Below are 21130 nucleotides of genomic sequence, written 5' to 3'. Positions count from 1 at the left end.
GGTGGCAGGTGCCTGTAATTCCAGCTACTCGGGAGGCTGAGGCAGGAGAGTCGCTGGAACCCAGAAGGTGGAGGTTGCAGTGAGCTGAGATTGCGTCATTGCACTCCAGCCTGGGCGACACAGTGAGACTGGCTCAACAACAACAACAACGACAATAAAAAAATAAAAAGAGAAAATATAGACCCCCATGCCTCAGTGGGAAGAGGGTCAGAAGTCACATTCAAGAGCATGTGGAATGGAAGATAGTGTTGCAGCCAGCTTTTAAAATACAGTCTGCCACATTCTACCAGTAATAGGTGGGAAATTACAGCTTGATATTTTTGGGTCTCAGTCTCATCTGTCAAATGAGAGGATAGAGTGTAGGTATTCCTAGTATTTTGGATTCCAAAGTTCCTGATCCTATGAGTGAAAGGGAGATATAGTAATGCCATGAGAGTTCCTAATAAATCATGGCTGATTTTCTAAGGAATTTCTTGGTACTCACTGTCATTTATATACTACTGTGAAGGGGACAGGTATGGGATGCCTGAACTAGAAAACCTCAACAAAGGAAGCTGATTAATTTCCTAGAAGATAAGCCTCAAAATATGGTTTGTTTGTTTTGTTTTTGCAAATTTTCATAATATGGGAAGGCAGGCAGGCAGGCAGGCAGGGAGGCAGGCAGGGAGGGAGGGAAAGAGAAAGGGAGGGAGGGAAGGAATACTAATTCTTTGAGACGGGGATCATTTCTTGCTCATTATTAGAATCAAATGATAGCACTTGATGTGTGGTCTACCACATAGATGACCTCAGGAGAATGTTAAGTGAAAAGAAAAAGACAATTAAAGGTCTACTGGTTATATGCCTCACAGTTTTTTAGGGCAGCCCAAACCTTGGTGGGTTACCAGGCAAGAAGCCTTTTGCCATTTTACTTTGGAAGTTATTTCAATAGTCTTCTTATTGAAGACTATTTTATCCTAATAAAGGAAGTGCATGGTGGCTCACACCTGTAATCCTAGCACTTTTGGGAGGCCAAGGCGGGCAGATCACAAGGTCAGGAGTTCAAGACCAGCCTGCCAATATGGTGAAACCCTGACTCTATTAAAAATATAAAAATTAGCCCGGCATGGTGGCACACGCCTGTTGTCCCAGATGCTCGGAAGGCTGAGGCAGAAGAATCGTTTGAACCCGGGAGGCAGAGTTTGCAGTAGCCAAGATCATGCCACTGCACTCCAGCCTGGATGTGACAGAGCAAGATTCTGTCTCAAAAAGAAAAAGAAAAAAGAAAAAAAGAAAGTCTCCTTTATTCTAACCTTGCCCTAAACACAGGAACCAGAGTCATCCTGATAAAATTTAAGGTTGATCATGGTACTCTTCTGCTGAAAACCCTCCAGAGTCTTCCTGTATCACTTGCAATTGAAGCCAGGAGCCAGAACTGGGGTGAGGCCAGAGAGGCGCCTAGGGTGCATGATTTAAGGAGGCACTCCTCTCAGGTGCGCATCCAGGAATTGTACAACCCTGGGAATGATTGCCTCCTTAAATTATATGCCCTGGGTGCCATCCTTGCCTCACTTGGTCCCAGCACAGGCCCTAGAGGTGGTGGTGCAAGACCATACACCAGGGAACGTCTCACCTCCCTCACCTCTCTGACGTCATCTCCTGATATTCTCCCTTGGCTCCCTCCACTCGAGCACACTTGCCTCCTTGCTGTTTTCTGAGCACACCCAGCCCATCTCCACCTCAGAGTAGACATTGGTCTTCCTTTTGACTGGACATCGTTTCCGCAGGTATCCATGTGTCTGGCTCCCTCATCTCCTTCATGTCTCTGCTCAAATGTCACCCTTTCTGTGAAGCATCTCCTGACTCCCCTGCTAAAATTCAACACCATGGACATCTCTTTTTCCCATTTCATTTTTATTCTTAGTACCTATTGTTATCTAACATGCAATAGATTGTTCTTATTTACTTTGTTGGTAGTCTGCCTTTCCTATTAGATTCCAAGACCCAGAAGGACAATGATTTCGTCAGTTTTTCACTTCTACGTTCCAGCACCAGTAACAGTGCATAGCATAATGTAGGTGCTCGGTAAAAATTTGTCAAATGAATATAAGAGCAAATAATTTGTCATATAATGTAATGGAGAATAAAAGTTTACAGGATTTTAGAGTAAACAGCAGCTTTACTAGAGGGATCCGCAAACTATGGCCTATGACCTGTTTTTGTATGGTTATGAGCTAGGAATGGTTTTATGGATTGAATATCAGGAGATGACATCAAATTCATATGTTGAAGTAACAGAACATCCAGCACCTCTGAATGTGACCTTATTTGGAAATAGGGTCATTTCAGGTGTAATTCGTTAAGATGAAATCATACTGGTAAAGAATGGGCCCCTGACCCATTATGACTGGTGTTTTTGTAAAACAGGGAAGTTTGGACATAGATGTACACACAGGGAAAACACCATATGAATGTGAAGGCAGAGATGGGGGTGATGCTTCTACAAGCTGAAGAATGCCAAAGACTAGACCACTAGAAGCTAGGAGAGAGACATGGAACAGTGTCTCCCTTTCAGTTCTCAGAAAGAACCAACACTGTCAACACCTTGATCTTAGACATCTAGCTTCCCAAACTGTGAGACAATACATTTCTGTTGTTTAAGCCACCCAATTTATGGTAGTTTGTTACAGCGGCCCTAGCCAACAAATGTAAATGGTAAACAATTGTAGAAGAAAAAGAACAGGGAGGAGGAAAAGGAAAAGGAGGGGGAGGAAAAAGACGAGGAAGAAGAGAAATAATGACAGAGACAGCATGTGGCCCACAAAGCCTAAAATATTTACTATCTGGCCCTTTACAGAAAAAGCCCATCAACCCCTGAAGTTTAGATATCATATAGCCCACATAACTCATCAAGAAACAGAGGGCTTCAGAAATAAAGTCGCATATCCATATTCATACAAATAGTGTGAACTGGTTTTAGCTATGCCTGAAACCAGGCTACCTGACTTCAAGTCTATATTTTAAAAAACCACACCACAGTAACTAAAGCACTTTAACAAATCATTTTCTCAATTCCTCCTTGTTTAAGTATCAAAATATTGCTAAGATGTTTTTGTCTGTTATTCCAGCAATCTGGGTCCTATACAGAAGCACACCGTCATTCATAATTTTTTTTAGCAAAGTACCTTCTATGATCCATTTTTTTTTTTTTTTTCATTTTGCTTTTGGGTCTTGACCTCCAGCAACTCATTATTTTTGTTATAATGGTTCTTAAGATATAATTAAAACTTAATTAAAGATCAAAAACAGTTGTCTTCCTGTTCTCCAGAAAATCCACAAACTGTGTAGTGTATAGTTTGCTATTAAGGATTTTATGCTAAAGAGAAACAAAATAGGAGAACTGTCCATTGAACAAACCCACATGCCAGTGCTAAAGGCATAAGAAAGTATTTAAAAGAAAATAGATCAGAGCTCATGGTAGTTTTTTTAAATTACCCTATAACTCAGGAAGCCACAAAATGTGTCTGTTTTGTCTTTATTAGCTTTATGACTGGGTGCTATAGACAAAAGAGATATGTTTTTGCTAATTAACCCTGAGTAAGATATTCAGCCATTTGGTGGTTTCAGTTTGGCATCTATTGGCTGCACTAGATGATAGTTCTTAGTTCAAAGGGTTACTGGAAAAAGTTGCACAAGTGGAGGACAGAGATGCTCCTTCCCTTCTAAGGCTGCCTAATTAGTTAAAGAAGCTAGATGCCACTAATAAAAACACTATGTGTATACATTTTTATTAAGATGCTAGTGAATCTGAACTGTGGAGGGAATGAAAGGGAAATGAATGGGTTAAAGACAGTTTTCCAGCAAAGAGGATATGAGAAGACTGACCATCTCCAGTGTGGCTGCTCTATTTAAAACTCCTATACTTTTGCACAAAATGCACAAGGAATTAGATTTACCTAAGCCTGAACAAAATTTGCTTTTTTTCTAATATTCCCCTCTTGTAAACAGGAATATTATCTGAGATCAAAACCTGGTGTTTGTTAGCTGGGTGGCCTTAGGCAATTTACTTAACCTCTCTACACTTCTTTCCTCGAAAGCTAAAAGAAAGTTGTTGGTGGTGATGGGGGTGAGCAGTGTGTGTTGGTAACTATAGTATATAAGCCATAAGCGTTTTATTTTTGAAGATTAAATGAGATAATGAAACAACATGACAATGGTCAGGAATCCAAAGAATGTTGATTTCCTTATAAATATATGGTTGAAGAAAATATGCAAATATTCACATAATTACAATTATTCACATAATAATTCATTTAATTATTACTAGCATGTGGAAACCCATCAGAATTTATTTTCATAAATGCCACTAGCCATGTATTTTGTGATCTGTAAATTGGTTTCATGTACACTCCAATGTTTGATGCTCACATTAAGTCACAAGAGTCTTCAGCGGGTAACTGGTGGGTAAAGTTAACATGGGGCAGAGCAGGGACTTAGGCTCCAGCCACTGTTGTGCCAGGGTCCTTTCCCCTGTGACTGTTGGCACTCAACAGAGTGAAGTTTCTGTTGTCTCAGTGATGAGTTAAGACCATTTTTCTGTTGAGTGTGAAAGCTATGTCCAACCGAATCAACGTTTTTATGTGTGAAACTTGGAGACATATCCCAATAGAAAAGATTTAGCCATGGAAACTTAGACAAAGTTGTGCACCTCCCAAGAACTTTTAAATTTACATAACAAATATCTGCATAAATGTCAGGGTTTTCACAGATCCCCTAAAATCCATCCAGGGATTCTTAATGAAGCCAGCTGGCAGACCTAAGAATCTCTAAAGAGATTAACATTTAATTTAAGTACAACAAACAAAGCCAACAATCACTTTTATTCACCCCTTGAGAATCTTAGTCCCTCAATCACCTGGTTTTTGTCTCCATTTTTTCCCCCTAGAATTCATCTAAAACTGGGGAAATAAAACTGGATCACCAAACTCCTTGGGTTCTAGCTGTAGAACTAGTCAGGTGACAGAGTGCCACAGCACATTTGGGTGTAAACTGAAGGCGTGTTTACCTGTCACCTGTAGTTGGCATCCTAACATGTTGGAAGGGAACAAGAAACAAAACTCAGATTTTCAGAATAAAAATCAAAATTCTGAGGAAAAAGCTTCAAAAGCTATCCCTTTATGCTGAATAAGGGAAACTACTGGTTTGGTTTTCTTTTGTTTGACTGGCTTCCAGCAAGGCTGGAGCCCTTAAGGTTGTTGCGCAATGATTCACTAACCCACCAGGGAATGAATGACTATCTGAAGCGGCTTCTGGCAACCTCACACCTCCTCCAGGCCTTACAAATCTCACTTTCCTACTATCGGATAAACTTGCAGGTACCACCCCTGGGCTTGGCAAGTGGAAACAGCTCGTCACACAAACTCGGACATTGAGAGAGCATGCTCTTTTCCTTGACTGATGAGAAAAGCCATCCTCTGCCACCTGGAAAGCCTGTCTTAAGATGGGAGGGGTAGTGGAGGGGGTAGCTAGTTAGGAAAGCAAGCTTAACAAATACTATCCCAATTTAATTTTCTGCGAGTATTATCGGGGCTCCCGTATCTTTGTTGTCTTGGCATTACCTTCGGCTTCACGGAGAGAATGTCAGGGAGTAGGGGCAAAATTGTATCGCCAGAGCGTTAAGACCTCATGACCCTTTCGTTTTAAAAATTTCATTCATTCATTCCGGGGATAGTCCAATGTTTCCAAGTTCTGGGAGGCGAGAACGCTTAGTGTCTCAGGAACCTCTCGTGCGGATGGATGGAAATTCCGTGCCGGTGGCTCGCCCAGGTTGCCGGGGCGTTCGCTGTTTATTCAAGTGTGGGTCAGGTTAGCCACCAGGGGCACAAATCCTGCAAAACGATTCTGAGAGCCGGGCGAGCTGTTGCAGGCAGGGAGGTGCAGCAGCTGAACTAAAAATAATCAGGGCAAGAGAAAGGCGGGAGGGCCAGGATGGCGCGGTAAAGGTGGCGTGGCGGTGGGCAGCGCGCGGGAGGGACGCAGTCAGGGTGACCCTCCACCCACTCTTCGCTGACGCACGTGGAAGCTTACTAGGGCGTCGCCTCAGGGACCCGCGAGGAGTGCCCCAGGGGAGGGCGCAGTAGCCGCCCCCACTCGCCCCGCGCCCCGCCCCACTGGAAAGAGCCTAGTTCTCACACCCCACTGCTCTCCTCCGGTGGCCCTGGGGTATCGGAGGAGCATGCGGACTTTTCTAGGGTTCACCGAAGTCCAGTCTGCGTCTAATCAGGGAGGGGATGCGGATAAGGAGCTGGAAAGTTGCCTTAGCTCGGGGAGGGGTGGGAGGTACTGGGGCTGGTGAGCCTCTTGCCCCCAGCGTGTTGACCCAGCTGCAGTCTAGAAAGACAACGCGGGACTCCGAACTTCCCACTCATTCTGCCTGGAAGAGGTGAGTGAAGGGTGCATCTGGGCTGCTCCCCAAGAACAGGACTCCCTCCCTTCTTGAACCCCTCACCTCATACTTTACTTGCAGCCTAGCCTCTCAACACCTCTCTTCGATTTCTCTGACTCCTTGAAATTGAGTTCTCACAATCTCTGAGCCTGGCCCTTTGGGTGCAAGATTTTGAAGAGGGCCAAAGCCCGGCCACGCGCACTTAGCTCCATCTCTGCATCAGAGCTGGGATTCAGCTTTGGCGAGGGATCAAGACGGTCAGTCACTTGGGAGTCCCATTTTCTCTTTCACTAACCTTTCCCCAGCCCATCTCCTAAGCCCTGGGCTCCCAGAACCTGGGGGTGGAGCCCATTTCTTTCTCTTAAACTGTTATCTGTTTTGGATGAAGTTTTAGATTCCTGCATTTCTATCCTAAGAAATACATATCTGGCCAGTCCCCGTGGCTCATGCCTGTAATCCCAGCACTTTGGGAGGCAGAGGTGGCTGATCACCTGAGGTTAGGAGTTCAAAACCAGCCTGGCCAAAATGGTGAAACCCAGTCTCATTTAAAAGTACAAAAAAAATTAGCCGAGCATGGTGGCAGGTGCCTGTAATCCCAGCTACTTTGGGAGGCTGAAGCAGGAGATCGCTTGAACCTGGGAGGTGGAGCTTGCAGTGAGCCAAAATTGCGCCATTGCACTCCACTCCAGCCTGGGCAACAAGAGCAGAACTCTGTCTCAAAGAAAAGAAAAAAAAAAAAAAAAAGAAATACATATCTGATGACCCTGCCATTTCGCCCCAGAGATTGACAGTTAGTAGTGCCAGTCTGAGCTTCTTAGCAAGAGAAGCCAAGGAAGGGAAGAGCTGGGCACAAGTCTGAGATGCCTCCAGGAGCTTCTGTTGGCCCAGTGCTTATCAGCCCTCCCAAGAGTTTAAGAAACTTGGCAAGGTTGTGCCAGACATCTTGCCTTCTACCTTGGGCTGCACTGGTCCCCAGAGGCCAGGCCTTGGTTCTTGCAACTGTTCTTTCTTCTGTGGCCCCAGAGTGGATTTTCTGAAGCCACAGGACAGTTTCTCAGGTGCTGTGGCCACCAGAGGACCATAGATTAGGTTCTCCCTTATTTTGCCCTGCCCAACCATTCCTTAGAAGAAAAGAATTTCTGTATGTGTGCCCTGTCTGCCGTCCACAATGCAAACACTGTATATTGCTAGTGGGCTTCAACTAATGGTCAAATAAAATAATTTTTAAAAAATAATTTCAAAAGCATAGTTTCCATAAGCATTTAATTCAAAAATATATAATACAAAAAGGAAGTACATGAATATTAAAGTATACAACTTGATGAATTTTTACAAAGTGAACATCAACAAGCATTTTTGAGTTGTGTATTACATCTATACTTAATTCCTGAGAGGATTTATAAATACTATGCAATTATTCTTGATCAGAACATTAAAGAAAAAGGCTTCCCACCAAAGGGCTGTGAAATATGTGAACTACTAATAAAAAACATCCAAGTTTTACTTATACAATGACAATTCCTTGGCTCACATATGCCTTTGGCCAGCTTTCCTTGAGAAAGACTAGAAAGCTTTTGGCATGAATTGAAGGTAGAATAGTAGCTGGTATTCCCCAATTGGCATCTGATTGGGAAACCACAATAACCATTTGGTACTGTCAGGTGTCCATGTAGCTAGCACTCTGCCCCTGCTTCCAAGTGTCACTCATCCTATAGTGACACTACATTCCTGTTCAGGTCACGCTGTTCCCACACACTAGGGTCAGAAAAAGAGAATGAGAAGGATGTATGAGCACAAAACAAAGACATTTCAAGGTTTAATTTTTTTTAAATCCTCTAAAAGAATTTATTTTCAGACAGCAAACCTGTTGTAGAATCAAGTGAGTGCAGTTGACTACTTTTTTAGGAGAGGAAGCTGAGAATAGTCAAAACCCAAATATCTGTCATTGCGTGCCAATCCTATCCTGATCATTCCTTAGAAAAAAAAGAATTTCCATATCCATGCCCTGTCTGCCGTCCACATGTTAAACATGTTATGACATAAAAACAGTCTTTTCATCTGTCTAATATCACTGGGGGTTCATTTAGATTTCTCTGTCCATTTTGGATATTATATTTTGAAGGATTTTTTAAAGAAAGGATCATATTCCAGAAAGCAGCAAGGCAACAATTTAAAACATAGGGAACTGAAATAGTATTGGATTTTCTTTTGGTCACAAGACAATATCAGCATTCTGTATTATTTAGTTTGAGTGAGGCATTATCAAAGGTTGACAACAATATTAAATGTTTAGAGAAGTAACAACTTATGCAATTGGGTTAAAAGTTCATCTTTAGATCAGGAAAAAGAAAATGAGTTTATGTTTTAGCCAGAGGGATAGGGAAAACATTTTTAAAAATTAGTGGTGTTAGGAATCCAAAAAATTGGCCGGGCGCGGTGGCTCAGGCCTGTAATCCCAGCACTTTGGGAGGCCGAGGCGGGTGGATCACGAGGTCAAGAGATCGAGACCATCCTGGGCAACATGGTGAAACCCCGTCTCTACTAAAAATACAAAAAAAAAATTAGCTGGGCATGGTGGTGCGTGCCTGTAATCCCAGCTACTCAGGAGGCTGAGGCAGGAGAATTGCCTGAACCCAGGAGGCGGAGGTTGCGGTGAGCCGAGATCGCGCCATTGCACTCCAGCCTGGGCAACAAGAGCGAGACTCCGTCTCGAAAAAAAAAAAAAAAAAAAAAAAAAAAAAAAACGGAATCCAAAAAATCGACGGAAAATCCTTTTTGGACGTGCCGTTCAGTCTCAGACTATTAGTAAAAACTAATTGCTCAGAGTAGGTATGATTTTGACAGTGAGTAGTTATCTTGGCAGAACTGTGTTCATGGGTCAGATCTATGTAGACAAAACATAATGAGTAGACAGTGGAGGTTAAGCAATTTGACTGTGATTTTAACTACCAGGATATATTGTCTCTGTATTCGGGGGCCTAAGAAAGACCTGTGAGGACCCTGTTCAAGCCTCACATTTTACAATGAGGAAACTGGGACTCAGCAAAAATAATCAGCTTCTTTCTCAAGATCACAACCTTTTCTCAGGAAAGGCCACATAAAAGTTTTACCCTAAGGTGGGCTTATGTAGTCACATCAAGAAGAAACAACCTTCTTCTGGGTCTTGTGTTTTGCTATCTAAGAACCTGGGAAGATTACCTGAGATTCTTGGTAATAGCATGCTGCCAGGATGGAGCAGCAGCTGGTGCCTTGCCCTGGCGAAAGCTTCCAGGGTAAGCTTCGGGGATCCATCCACAACACCCCTCACTTGCTCCCCCACCTGCAGGCCCAGGGAGAGGAGACAGACTGACCTAGTTTGGATTTGGGGTCCACCACTTTTTAGCTTTGTGACCTTGGACAACTTACATAACCTCTCTAAACTTCAGATTCTTATCTGTAAGACGGGGATTTTATAATGGTTGTCGTGAGGGCTAGAGATACATAGGGCAAATATATAACATATGATAAATATTAATAAGAGGAAAACTAATGTTTCTGGCCGATTTCAGAGATCGATTCCAATTCCGATGTCTAGTTCAATTCCAATTCCAATTGATCTATGTTATTGCTTCTCAAAACTTAGCAATGATTCTGGGAGTTCCCTCCATAGCTTCACCAGATACCTAATTGGCAAAGAAGGTTTGAAGAGCTGATGTGGCTCTTAACTGGGGATGGGGAATTAGGGACTACTATATCTATAGGGTTATCTTTTCGCTTGCGTAGACCTACTTGGTGTGTTCAGGGCATACTGATACTATAATTGCCATATTTAACAGTTTATAAAGCTCAAGCCAAGCATAGTCCATGCCTATTTAATGATGCCTTGGTATCAGTCTTTTAGTGGTACTTAGCATAGAAAATGTAAGCAAAATAACTTTTAAAACAGTAGCTCTCAAGCTTTAGTGTGCTTAGAATGACCAGAGAACCTTGTGAAATATACAGATTTCTGGGTCCAGATCTAGGACAGGCCCAGGAAATCCACACTTTATCCACACTTTCACCCTACCCTGAGGCTTATTGTCCTGACAACATACTTTGAAAAAGGCTGTCCCGAGGGCTCGCTGACAGGCTATTGACCAGCTACTCTTTCCTGATGCTCTCCAGGAAAAACCCAACAAACAAATGCCCTCCATTCAGCAGTAGCACCATAGGAGCAACAGTTGCTCCTGCATTATGGTGGGTTTCTCCTCTTCATCAATATGCTTTAAAGGTACAGTTTCATTTGGTCTATCGACCACGTTCTATAAAAACGTGAAAATTCACAGGTAAGCTTGAGCTAGGGAAAAGGACTAAACTGATTCTTCTCACCAATTCTGAACACTAGTCTGTGGTTGATTTAGCTCTCTAACCCACAAGTAATTTGTTCTTTGGCATGAGTAAGGGGAGAAAAAGTGGTGTGGGTAAAAGCAGTTGATAACAGATGGCTTGCACCCATCTAAAATGTGGGTAAAGAAAGAAAGCTGCCCCAAGAGAACTAAAGCTGAGTTCACTTATCACATATCTGAAGATTCATATCAGGGGTCTAAACAAGATATGTCAGGTAGCTTAATTGGAAACTCCTGGACTGTGAGTGTCACAGATTCATGGATGGGCCAATCAGTGGCCACTTTATTGTCTGGGCTGCAGCAAAATGAGACAATAGCTGTCATTCAAAACCCTTTGGGATTAAAAAACCCCCGAAATGACATTGGTGCTTTAAAATAAAATAAAGTCTTGCCTTTAAGTACAACATATCACTGTTGTTTCTGAGTTTAAATATTAAGAAACACTTTTTAAATGATTAAAATAATAGTGATTGATTTAGGGGCTCAGGGAGCATTTAATCTGTCCTTACTTCAGGTACCATGCTAAAGGAGCACGCTGCCTGATGCTGCAGGAGGGTCATTAGGTAACTATTTAACGGAGTTTTAATTTTCTGTTGTTATTTTAAATAATTAATTGTCATTTTGAGTATTTGGAATCTCGAGGGATATTTTGTCATCCTTTTGGGGTAATGTTATTGTCTGCCCAATTTTAATCAGAGGTTCTTAGAGGAGGTGGACTCAAGAATGATTTAAAATGAAACAAGATGGATGTTGGCTAAAATTACAATTAAATAATAGAATCATTTTCACACATAAAGGGAGCATGGAGATGATCTGGCCCAATCGTTTCATTCTACGAATGAGAAAACAGAGACTCATAGGAATGAAAGGACTTGCCCAAAGCCAAGCAGCTTGTTTCTGTTGTTTGGTGCATTATGAGGCCAAAAGACCACACTACGCCTGGAAAAGATGGCAGGATTTCTTGGCCTTGGTCTGACAGTTGCTTCTCTGATCTCAGGTATTACCCACCCTTTGTAATCTGTGTTCCACACTGGAAGTAGTTCTTGTTTTTTCAATATTGAAGGTGTATAAATGTAAAGTTTTCATGGATGCGCCACTCAGAGACCAAAGCATTTAGGTCTTTACTTTATCTAAGTAAAGACCTAAATGCTTTGCGGAGACAGTGGTGTCATGTCTGTCCCAGGGAAGGAAATCCAGGACAGGAAATGCTCAGTTCTCCACACTCCCCTGGCTACCTGGAGCTCAGGCTGTGAGCCTCAACCCTGCCCTAAAGCATTAGCTCTGGAGCAGAGGCTGTGATTTACTTCAGGGATCTGGACAAGTCCCTTTAACCTGGTTGTTCTTCCCTTCCTTGTTTGTTAAAACAGAGATGAGACTGATAGCTCCCTCACAGCTCCATCAGAGGCAGTGTGTGAAATTAGTTCCTGTTTGGGAAGGTTTAAAAGCCACCACATTCCACCTCCCTGCTAATATGATTACTGAAATGTTTTTATTTGAAAGGGCCAATTCCCCATTCCCCCTCTTCCTTTAAAAACAGACCAAAGGGCATCTTTTCTTGTCTCCCTGTGGCCTAAAAGGTTATTGCTTCTGTGGTGATTTCCTTGGAAAGTCAGAGTGTCAGGATTCTGAGGTACGCCAAAAATGAACAACAAAAAAAATCAACAACAACCATAACACCACCAACAAAAATAACTGCTGTGCGGGTTCTTAAGAGGGCTTCTGGGCTAGAACCAGATTTATCTAACTATAAAAACGTGACCTCAGACTGTCTGCAGGCCACCTCTTTAGGGAGGAGGGAAGTGAGCTCCTTTACTGGAGTCTACCTGAGGGTCATCACCAAGGCTTTCCACAAAATGCACTTTAAGAATGTTTTGGAAGGAAATTCACCTTTTAACAGCCGAAGAGGTGAAGAGGTATCTCTGTCTGGCACACAGTTCTGCACACAGCCTGTTTCCCAACGTTTGGAAATCCTTTAACAGTTTATGGAAGGCCACCTTTTAAACCGATCCAACAGCTCCTTTCTCCATAACCTGATTTTAGAGGTGTTTCATTATCTCTAATTACTCGGAGTAAATGGTGATTACTCAGTGTTTTAATCATCAGTTTGGGCAGCAGTTACACTAAACTCAGGGAAGCCCAGACTCCCATGGGTATTTTTGGAAGGTACGGCGACTAGTCGGTGCATGCTTTCTAGTACCTCCGCACGTGGTCCCCAGGTGAGCCCCGGCCGCCTCCCAGAGCTGGAGGCAGCGGCGTCCCAGCCCTGACGGCAGCTGCGGACTCGGGCGCTGCCTGGGCTTCCGGGACCCGGGCCTGCGAGGCGAGGCCGGGCGGCTGGAGGGGAGGATGTGGGCGGGGCTCCCATCCCCAGAAAGGGAGGCGAGCTAGGGAGGAGGGAAGAAGGGAGGGGCCGCCAGGGAAGAGGAGGAGGAAGGAAAGAAAGAAAGCAAGGGAGGGAAAGAGGAGGAAGGAAGATGCGAGAAGGCAGAGGAGGAGGGAGGGAGGGAAGGAGCGCGGAGCCCGGCCCGGAAGCTAGGTGAGTGTGGCATCCGAGCCGAGGGACGCGAGCCTGAGACGCCGCTGCTGCTCGGGCTGAGTATCTCGCCTGTCTCCCCGATGGGATTCTCGTCCAAGCTGTCTCGAGCCTGCAGCGCCCCAGTCCCCGGCCCTCGCCCAGGTTCTCTGCAACCGTTCAGAGGTCCCCAGGAGCTGCTGCTGGCGAGCCCGCTACTGCAGGGACCTATGGTGAGCAAGGCGACCTGGTGCGGGGAGTCAGGCAGAGGGTGTCTAGGAGCCTCCTTGGAGGGAAGAAGCTGGGGGCTCAGGCTATGACCGAAGCAAAAGGTGGCCTAATTATTTTTTGATAGTGGTGCTGGAGGTAGGGATGCTGACGCTGAAAGACATTTAAATTTTGGCTACTGCCCCTGCCCAGGGCTTCTCTGTCCAGCAGTCCCTGGGAGATTCCCATCTTTGGGAGGTGCGGGGCAGGAGGGCAGAAACAAGAGAAGCCCTTGGTAGGGAAACGTTGGGAAAAAAAACTGTGGGGTCTTGGGCTGAACGCGTTGCCCGTGGGCTGGAGGTTGTGATCCTCGGACGGAAAGGGCGGGAGGAGGAAGGCGAGAGCCGGCTCTGAGGTCCGGAGAGAGTGAGAGGACAGAGCGACGGCGACACGGGGAGAGAACACCTAGCTGGAGGTGCTTCTGGGCTAGGGAGCGCAGTCCTGCTGGCCTCTGGAGAGTGCGCGCCGCTCCAGAGGCTGCGTCGAGGGGAGTGTCCCCAACCTGGCCCCCAGCTGGCGGGGCGCCCCGAGCGCTTGCGAACTGCATTTGAGGGACGCGCCTTCTCCACGAGCTATTTTCGTTGACTTGCGGAACCCAAGGAGCCTCCCCTCTATCATTTCACGGTGTAGGGTCCGTAAGGACGACAGCCGGGATCCCAGGGGCTCCCAGGACGCGTTCCTGTGGTGTCGGGTCCTATGGGGAGTTCCTGGCGGGACCAAAGGCGGACGCGCGGCTCTTCCCGACCCTCCCGGTCCGGATCCGACGGAAAAGTATCCAGTGATTCCCGGGTCCCTGCAGACTTCTTCCAGCGGGAGTTGGTCCCGGGGCCTCAGACGCCTCCTAGGCACTGCTTTGGAGGATGGTTTTCGAAGATCGCAGTTTATGAGTTGAAGGCTTTGTGAGACGTTACACTCCCAAAAGATACATACTTGGTAAACTGAGGCTACCTCTAAACACTTTTCGGCATTAGGAAAAGATTCGGGAGGGGACGTGAAGGACAATCACCCTGAGTTCCACTCCTTTCCCCCAAGAAAGGGTGCTGGGAATGAAAGTTCTTTTGGCTTTTATCTTTTGAATTTAAAAATGTGAGAAGAAAAATGTGATGAGAGATGAATCCTGGTGAATCCTAAATTGAAAGACAACTCCCTCTTCTCCTCCCTATCCCCTCGGTTGTAGAACCGCGAGCTTCCGCCTTAGGAGATTCCTCAGGGCTGAGGGTTGTCCGCGGATGCCGGGCGCCCGCCCCTTCCACGGCCGCGTTGCTCCGCGGGCACAGCTTGCCTCCTTCTGCTTTCTCTACTAATGGAGCTCCCCTCGCTGGGCTTTTTAAACGGCTTCTGCGTCTCAAAACAAAACAAAACAAACCCTTTGCTCTTCCCAATCCTTTTGCAGTCTGCCCCAGCGGTGGCGCGGGATCAGAACAGGCGAAAGCCGTACGCTCTTGCTGGGCGCGGACCGTCGCGCAGGGGCGCCCGCCGCCTCCGCACCCGGACCTGAGGTGTCGGTCGGCGCTGGGCAACCACGGCCGGGAGGGAGAACTGAGTGCTCGGGCCTTTACTCTTCTTCCTCAAAGTCTACCTACAAGTGCCCCCAAGAAAAAAACCAAGTGTGTGCGTGGAGAGTGGGGCTGCAGGCAACCCTAACCCTCAAGCTCCGAAGCAACCCACAGCAGCAACTGGGAGCAGCCTCGGGAAAGGGGGGCCGGGTAGAGTGGGCTTTGGAGCAGTAGTCGTGGGGCTCGGGACCCGGGGGCGACCTGGCGCGCCGGCCCTTGCTGAACGGTGAGTTGCGCCGGGTCGGGTTTTCCGAGAGGCCCTTGAGCTGAGCTACCCACGGGCGCGGCGGCATCTTCGATTAGGCAGGGCATCCTAGTAATTGCTTGAATTGTGGGTAGGTGAAATTCTTGGAGTATTTGCTGCGACTCTGCTGCTGGTGCAACGGAGGAAGGAGGTGGGGGAAGGAAGTGGCGGGGGAAGGAGTGTGGTTGTTTAAAAAATAAGCCAAGCCGAGGCGAGAGAGACGCAGACGCAGAGGTCGAGCTCAGGCCGAAAGCTGTTCTCGGTTTTCTCGACTCCCGGGAACAAGGTGGGATTTCCTTTCTGCGCCGGGTCGGGAATTGTAAAACCTCGGCGACTTTAAGATCTGAAAACTGTGTTGCGTCCTTTCTGCAGCGACGCCTCTTTCTGAATCTTCCCGGAGCTGCGAGTCCCGGTGGCGTCTGTCCCTCCGCCTGGAATGGCTTCTTCGGGGGTCTGCTTTGCGGGGGGAGAGGGGCCGTACAGCGGCCGATTCGGTGCGGGGATTATCCGTAATGGACCCGGAGCATACTAGCAACCGTTCCCCCTCATTTTCGCACAGCGATCACCCTCTAACACCTCCCGGCACCCCATTCCCGGCCCCATGCGTGACAGGGTCGGCAGCTTTCAGCCGGGAGCTAGATCGGTGGCCCCGCTCGTCTGAGCCTTCGCAGGCGTGACTGGCTGGGGTGACTGGCTGTCATTGGGAGCAGTATTTGGCCTCGCGGAGACCCTAGGGAGGAAGTGGCGGGGAGCGCGCGCGCACGCGTGCGCGCGTGTGTGTTTACACGCGCGTGTGCAGGGTCCCTCGGCGCTTTCCTTTTTAAGTGCCTCTCGGCGGTGAGGCTTTGGGCGGGTGAGACTCTCCCGACCCCGCTCCCAGCCCCACTTAGGCGGGGATAGAGCTGCAAGACGCAGCCCCTTCAGTGCGCCCCACATTCTCCGGCTTCAGGCTGCCTGGCCCGGGGCCCAGTGCAACGCACCGCGCGGAGAACTGGGTTCTCCGTGCGCTGCGCCCGTAGCCCGGGGAGCGCGCCCGCGGCCGGGCACCGGCGGAGGGCTCCGCCGAGCGCCGCCGGGAGCTCCTCCCGGACCGCTGAGGCTCTGGCGGCGGGCGCGGAGGTTGGCCTCGTTTGGAGGGGGCGGACCCGCGAGGGGCGGGGGGCTGTGGAGGAGGGGAGGGCGCGCGGGCCCTTTCACCGCCCGCCGCGGGAGGGGCCTCGGCGTTCACGTGACTCCGAGGGGTTGGAAGAAAAACAGAGCCTGTCTGCGCCGGAGTCTCATTATATTCAAATATTCCTTTTAGGAGCCATTCCGTAGTGCCATCCCGAGCAACGCACTGCTGCAGCTTCCCTGAGCCTTTCCAGCAAGTTTGTTCAAGATTGGCTGTCAAGAATCATGGACTGTTATTATATGCCTTGTTTTCTGTCAGTGAGTAGACACCTCTTTCTTCCCCCTCCCGGGAATTCACTCTGCCCTCACCACCCCTGCTCGCCTGTCCCTCCCGTCGGACCTCCCTTGCAATGTCCACACTCCGCTCCCTGGCAGCACTGTCGCTCCCTTCTTAGCCCGGCAGCCGAGGCGCTCGAAACGTACCAGTTTATTTAAAAGTGCTGCTGGTGCACACTCGCCCTCTCTGGTTTGCAAGAAAGGGGAGCGCGAGGGGGCTGAAGAGATGAAAGCCCGGGGTTATACCTTGAGGGCTAACCACTCCCTTCCCCTACCCTACTTGCCTCGGGGAGCACCCAGCGTCTCCGTGGCACGTTCCCAGCCTCTTGTCAAAACTCACCGAGGTCTCCCCAGAACTGTCTCTCATCCCTTCTCTGGGGGTGAGCGGCCACGATCAGGCGCTTTTGGCTGGAGCATTTCAAACTGATCGGCCACAATAAAATAAGCCCTCAAGCCACTCGTTTAGTTCCCAGACCGGGAGCTAGATCGGTGGCCCGCTTCTGGACCCTGTCGCCCTCCGTCTTCGCCCAGCCCCTGCCTCTCACTTTCCCTCCCTCTGGCTCCGAACCAACTGGAAGTTGTGAAAGTTGGGCTCTGAAGGTGGAGGAAAAGGGAGAGAAGCTGAAGGTCTAAAGTGGAGAGCAATGTCATTTTAATTTTCCCTCCCCTACCCCTTTTTACCCCCTCAATGTTAACTGTTTATCCTTGAAGAAGCCACGCTGAGATCATGGCTCAGATAGCAGTTAGGACAAAAAAAGATTAACAGGATGGAGGCTATCTGATTTGGGGTTATTTGACTGTAAACAAGTTAGACCAAGTAATTACAGGGCAATTCTTACTTTCAGGCCGAGCAGGACTGCAGCTGGTGGGTGGGTGGGTGGGGGGGTTGTGGGGGAGAAGACACAAACTTGATCTTTCTGACCTGCTTTCCATCTTGACCCTCCATTTGTAGCCCTAAATGCATATGCAGAGATATCTCTATTTCTCCCTATTTATTGTGTTTATTTATTCTCTAACCTTCTACCCCCTCCCCCTCCCCAGAGACACCATGATTCCTGGTAACCGAATGCTGATGGTCGTTTTATTATGCCAAGTCCTGCTAGGAGGCACGAGCCATGCTAGTTTGATACCTGAGACCGGGAAGAAAAAAGTCGCCGAGATTCAGGGCCACGCGGGAGGACGCCGCTCAGGGCAGAGCCATGAGCTCCTGCGGGACTTCGAGGCCACGCTTCTGCAGATGTTCGGGCTGCGCCGCCGCCCGCAGCCTAGCAAGAGTGCCGTCATTCCGGATTACATGCGGGATCTTTACCGGCTTCAGTCTGGGGAGGAGGAGGAAGAGCAGTTCCACAGCACTGGTCTAGAGTATCCTGAGCGCCCGGCTAGCCGGGCCAACACCGTGAGGAGCTTCCACCACGAAGGTCAGTCTCTGCCCAAGTCTGCGTGGGGGAGGGCTAGCAGGGCTGGCTGGAGGGGCAGTGAAAGCCCTCGGGAAGAAGAGTTCGGGTTACATCAAAGCCCCAATCCAGCAGGCTGAGGAACAGAGCTGCTTACCTCCAAGAATTTGCAGAGCTGCCGCCGAACTTATTTTTTGGAGACAGAGGGGGAGGTGTTCAGGGGAAGGGGAATGACAGCACTCAGACATGGGCTCGCCCCAGCGGTGTGTTTTTGCTATATCAAAGCCTTTTCTGCTGGATTTTCTGCCCGTTTTTTTCAAAGCACCTTCTGAATTTAATATTACAGCTGTGTGTTTGTCGGGTTTATTCAATAGGGGCCTTGTAATCCGATCTGAATGTTTCCTAGCGGATGTTTCTTTTCCAAAGTAAATCTGAGTTATTAATCCACCAGCATCATTACTGTGTTGGAATTTATTTTCCCCTCTGTAACATGATCAACAAGGCATGCTCTGTGTTTCCAAGATCACTGGGGAAATGTTTAGTAACATACTCAATAGTGGAAGAGGGAGAGGGTGGCTGTGTGCATGTTTCCTCCTGCATGTACTCTATTGGCCCCTCTTTTTCTTTACAACGACTTATGAAGAAAACTGTGGACACAAAGCCAAGAGGAGGTTTTAAAAGAGGAGTCTGATAGTGGTGCCATACAGGAGTTGACACATGGAAATTATTAGAAATATCAAGGAGGCTGGGAGATAGTTTCTGTCTTTGGTGCTTGAGAAATGCTAGCCACATTTTGCGGGTTTGCTAACTGCCCACTTACATGCTCCTTCAAATTAAGGGGTATGCTTATTTCCCCCCAGTAGGTTTCCCCTGCATAAGCAGAATTCACCATTAATCATCCAACCCTGAGCTATCTCTTGACTCTTCCGTCTTTGAAAAAAGTTCACGTGCTTTTTCTTTTCCTCTTCCTTCCTAACTGTGCCTAGAACATCTGGAGAACATCCCAGGGATCAGTGAAAACTCTGCTTTTCGTTTCCTCTTTAACCTCAGCAGCATCCCAGAGAACGAGGTGATCTCCTCTGCAGAGCTTCGGCTCTTCCGGGAGCAGGTGGACCAGGGCCCTGATTGGGAACGGGGCTTCCACCGTATAAACATTTATGAGGTTATGAAGCCCCCAACAGAAGTGGTGCCTGGGCACCTCATCATACGACTACTGGACACGAGACTGGTCCACCACAATGTGACACGGTGGGAAACTTTTGATGTGAGCCCTGCGGTCCTTCGCTGGACCCGGGAGAAGCAGCCAAACTATGGGCTGGCCATTGAGGTGACTCACCTCCATCAGACTCGGACCCACCAGGGCCAGCATGTCAGGATTAGCCGATCGTTACCTCAAGGGAGTGGGAATTGGGCCCAACTCCGGCCCCTGCTGGTCACCTTTGGCCATGATGGCCGGGGCCATGCTCTAACCCGACGCCGGAGGGCCAAGCGTAGCCCTAAGCATCACCCACAGCGGGCCCGGAAGAAGAATAAGAACTGCCGGCGCCACTCACTCTATGTGGACTTCAGCGATGTGGGCTGGAATGACTGGATTGTGGCCCCACCAGGCTACCAGGCCTTCTACTGCCATGGGGACTGCCCCTTTCCACTGGCTGACCACCTCAACTCAACCAACCATGCCATTGTGCAGACCCTGGTCAATTCTGTCAATTCCAGTATCCCCAAAGCCTGTTGTGTGCCCACTGAACTGAGCGCCATCTCCATGCTGTACCTGGATGAGTATGACAAGGTGGTACTGAAAAATTATCAAGAGATGGTAGTAGAGGGTTGTGGGTGCCGCTGAAATCAGGCAGTCCTTGAGGATAGACAGATATACACAACACACACACACACCACACACACACACACACACACACACACACACACCATACACACACGTACCCATCCACTCACCCACACACTACACAGACTGCTTTATTACTGGACTTTTTTTTTTAAAAAAAAAAAAAAAAAAGGAAAAAAAACCCTAAACATTCACCTTGACCTTATTTATGACTTTACGTGCAAATGTTTTGACCATATTGATCATATATTTTGACAAAATATATTTATAATTACGTATTAAAAGAAAAAAATAAAATGAGTCATTATTTTAAAGGTAAATCATGGCTTTTTTCTCTGTAATCCTTTCTCTTTCCCTTCAGGCTTATCTCTTTTGAATGAGGTTTTTTTTTTTCTGTTGAGGTGAGTTGGAGGCTGGATGGAAGTCCAAAGGTGGTACCTGGAGGTGGTTAAGTTGTAGGCACAGGAAGTAAACTGTTGGCAGAGAGAGATGGTAATTGCCAGCATGAATTGTTTTCCATTTCTATTTAATGTTAACAACGATGCAGTATCCTCTCCCATCTGGATGACACATGCCTTGGAGAAACACTGGGATGAAAGGAGTGTAGGTCAGACTAAAGACTCCGTTTTGGGCTCCTTGTACATCTGTTTCACTCACCTGTTGAGGTGCATCACCACCGAGTGTGATGAGGTCTCAACTCTAGAAAAATGATTATCCACCTCTGTTTTTATGATACCTCAGGGCATCTCCAGTTATTTGGGCACCAATGTGATATTTCCAAATCAAAACTAATTTGCATACTAACATCTTAATGTGTGTGTGAAGGCATGTTTTTCAATTTTTTTTTCTCCACGTGGGACTCTTGTTTTTTCTTTTGTCTTTTTTTTTTAAAACAGCTTCTCTCTCTGTTGCCCCAGGCTGGTCTTGAACTCCTGGGCTCAAGCAATCTTCTCATTTCAGCCTCAATGGGATTACAGGCATAACCTGCTATTTTGTCTTTTTTTTTTTTTTGAACAAATAATGTGCCCTACCTTCAAAAAGTTTGATGACTACTAATTTAATATACCACATGGTAGAATT

General features: G+C 47.3%; 1 protein-coding gene across 4 annotated transcripts; it reads left to right on the top strand.

The window, feature by feature from the left end:
• Nucleotides 1-13191: 13191 nt before the first annotated feature.
• On the top strand, nucleotides 13192-20370 carry BMP4 (bone morphogenetic protein 4). 4 transcript variants are annotated; one of them, XM_032251102.1, is made up of 4 exons: nucleotides 13192-13324; nucleotides 16671-16795; nucleotides 17855-18231; nucleotides 19194-20370. In XM_032251102.1, exons 3-4 carry the CDS (start codon nucleotides 17862-17864, stop codon nucleotides 20048-20050), a joined length of 1227 nt encoding a protein of 408 aa, XP_032106993.1. In that variant the 5' UTR covers nucleotides 13192-13324; nucleotides 16671-16795; nucleotides 17855-17861; the 3' UTR covers nucleotides 20051-20370. The 4 variants fall into 4 exon arrangements, with proteins under 4 accessions (XP_032106993.1, XP_032106992.1, XP_032106995.1 ...); XM_032251101.1 differs by having other exon boundaries at nucleotides 13221-13533; XM_032251104.1 differs by having other exon boundaries at nucleotides 13245-13324; nucleotides 17908-18231.
• Nucleotides 20371-21130: the final 760 nt, after the last annotated feature.

This window comes from Sapajus apella, unplaced genomic scaffold, assembly GCF_009761245.1.
Source record: "Sapajus apella isolate SASKATOON/1434 unplaced genomic scaffold, GSC_monkey_1.0 scaffold74, whole genome shotgun sequence".
Lineage (NCBI taxonomy): Eukaryota > Metazoa > Chordata > Mammalia > Primates > Cebidae > Sapajus > Sapajus apella.
Note: the sequence above shows the minus strand (reverse complement) of the source record. Positions and strands in the feature narration are given on the sequence as shown.

Coding starts and splice junctions, on each gene's coding strand:
- BMP4 (XM_032251104.1), top strand. CDS start 13,263: ATGCGAGAAGGCAGAGGAGGAGGGAGGGAGGGAAGGAGCGCGGAGCCC. Junction 13,325..16,670: donor GAGCCCGGCCCGGAAGCTAG/GTGAGTGTGGCA, acceptor TATTCCTTTTAG/GAGCCATTCCGTAGTGCCAT. Junction 16,796..17,907: donor ATATGCCTTGTTTTCTGTCA/GTGAGTAGACAC, acceptor TATTATGCCAAG/TCCTGCTAGGAGGCACGAGC.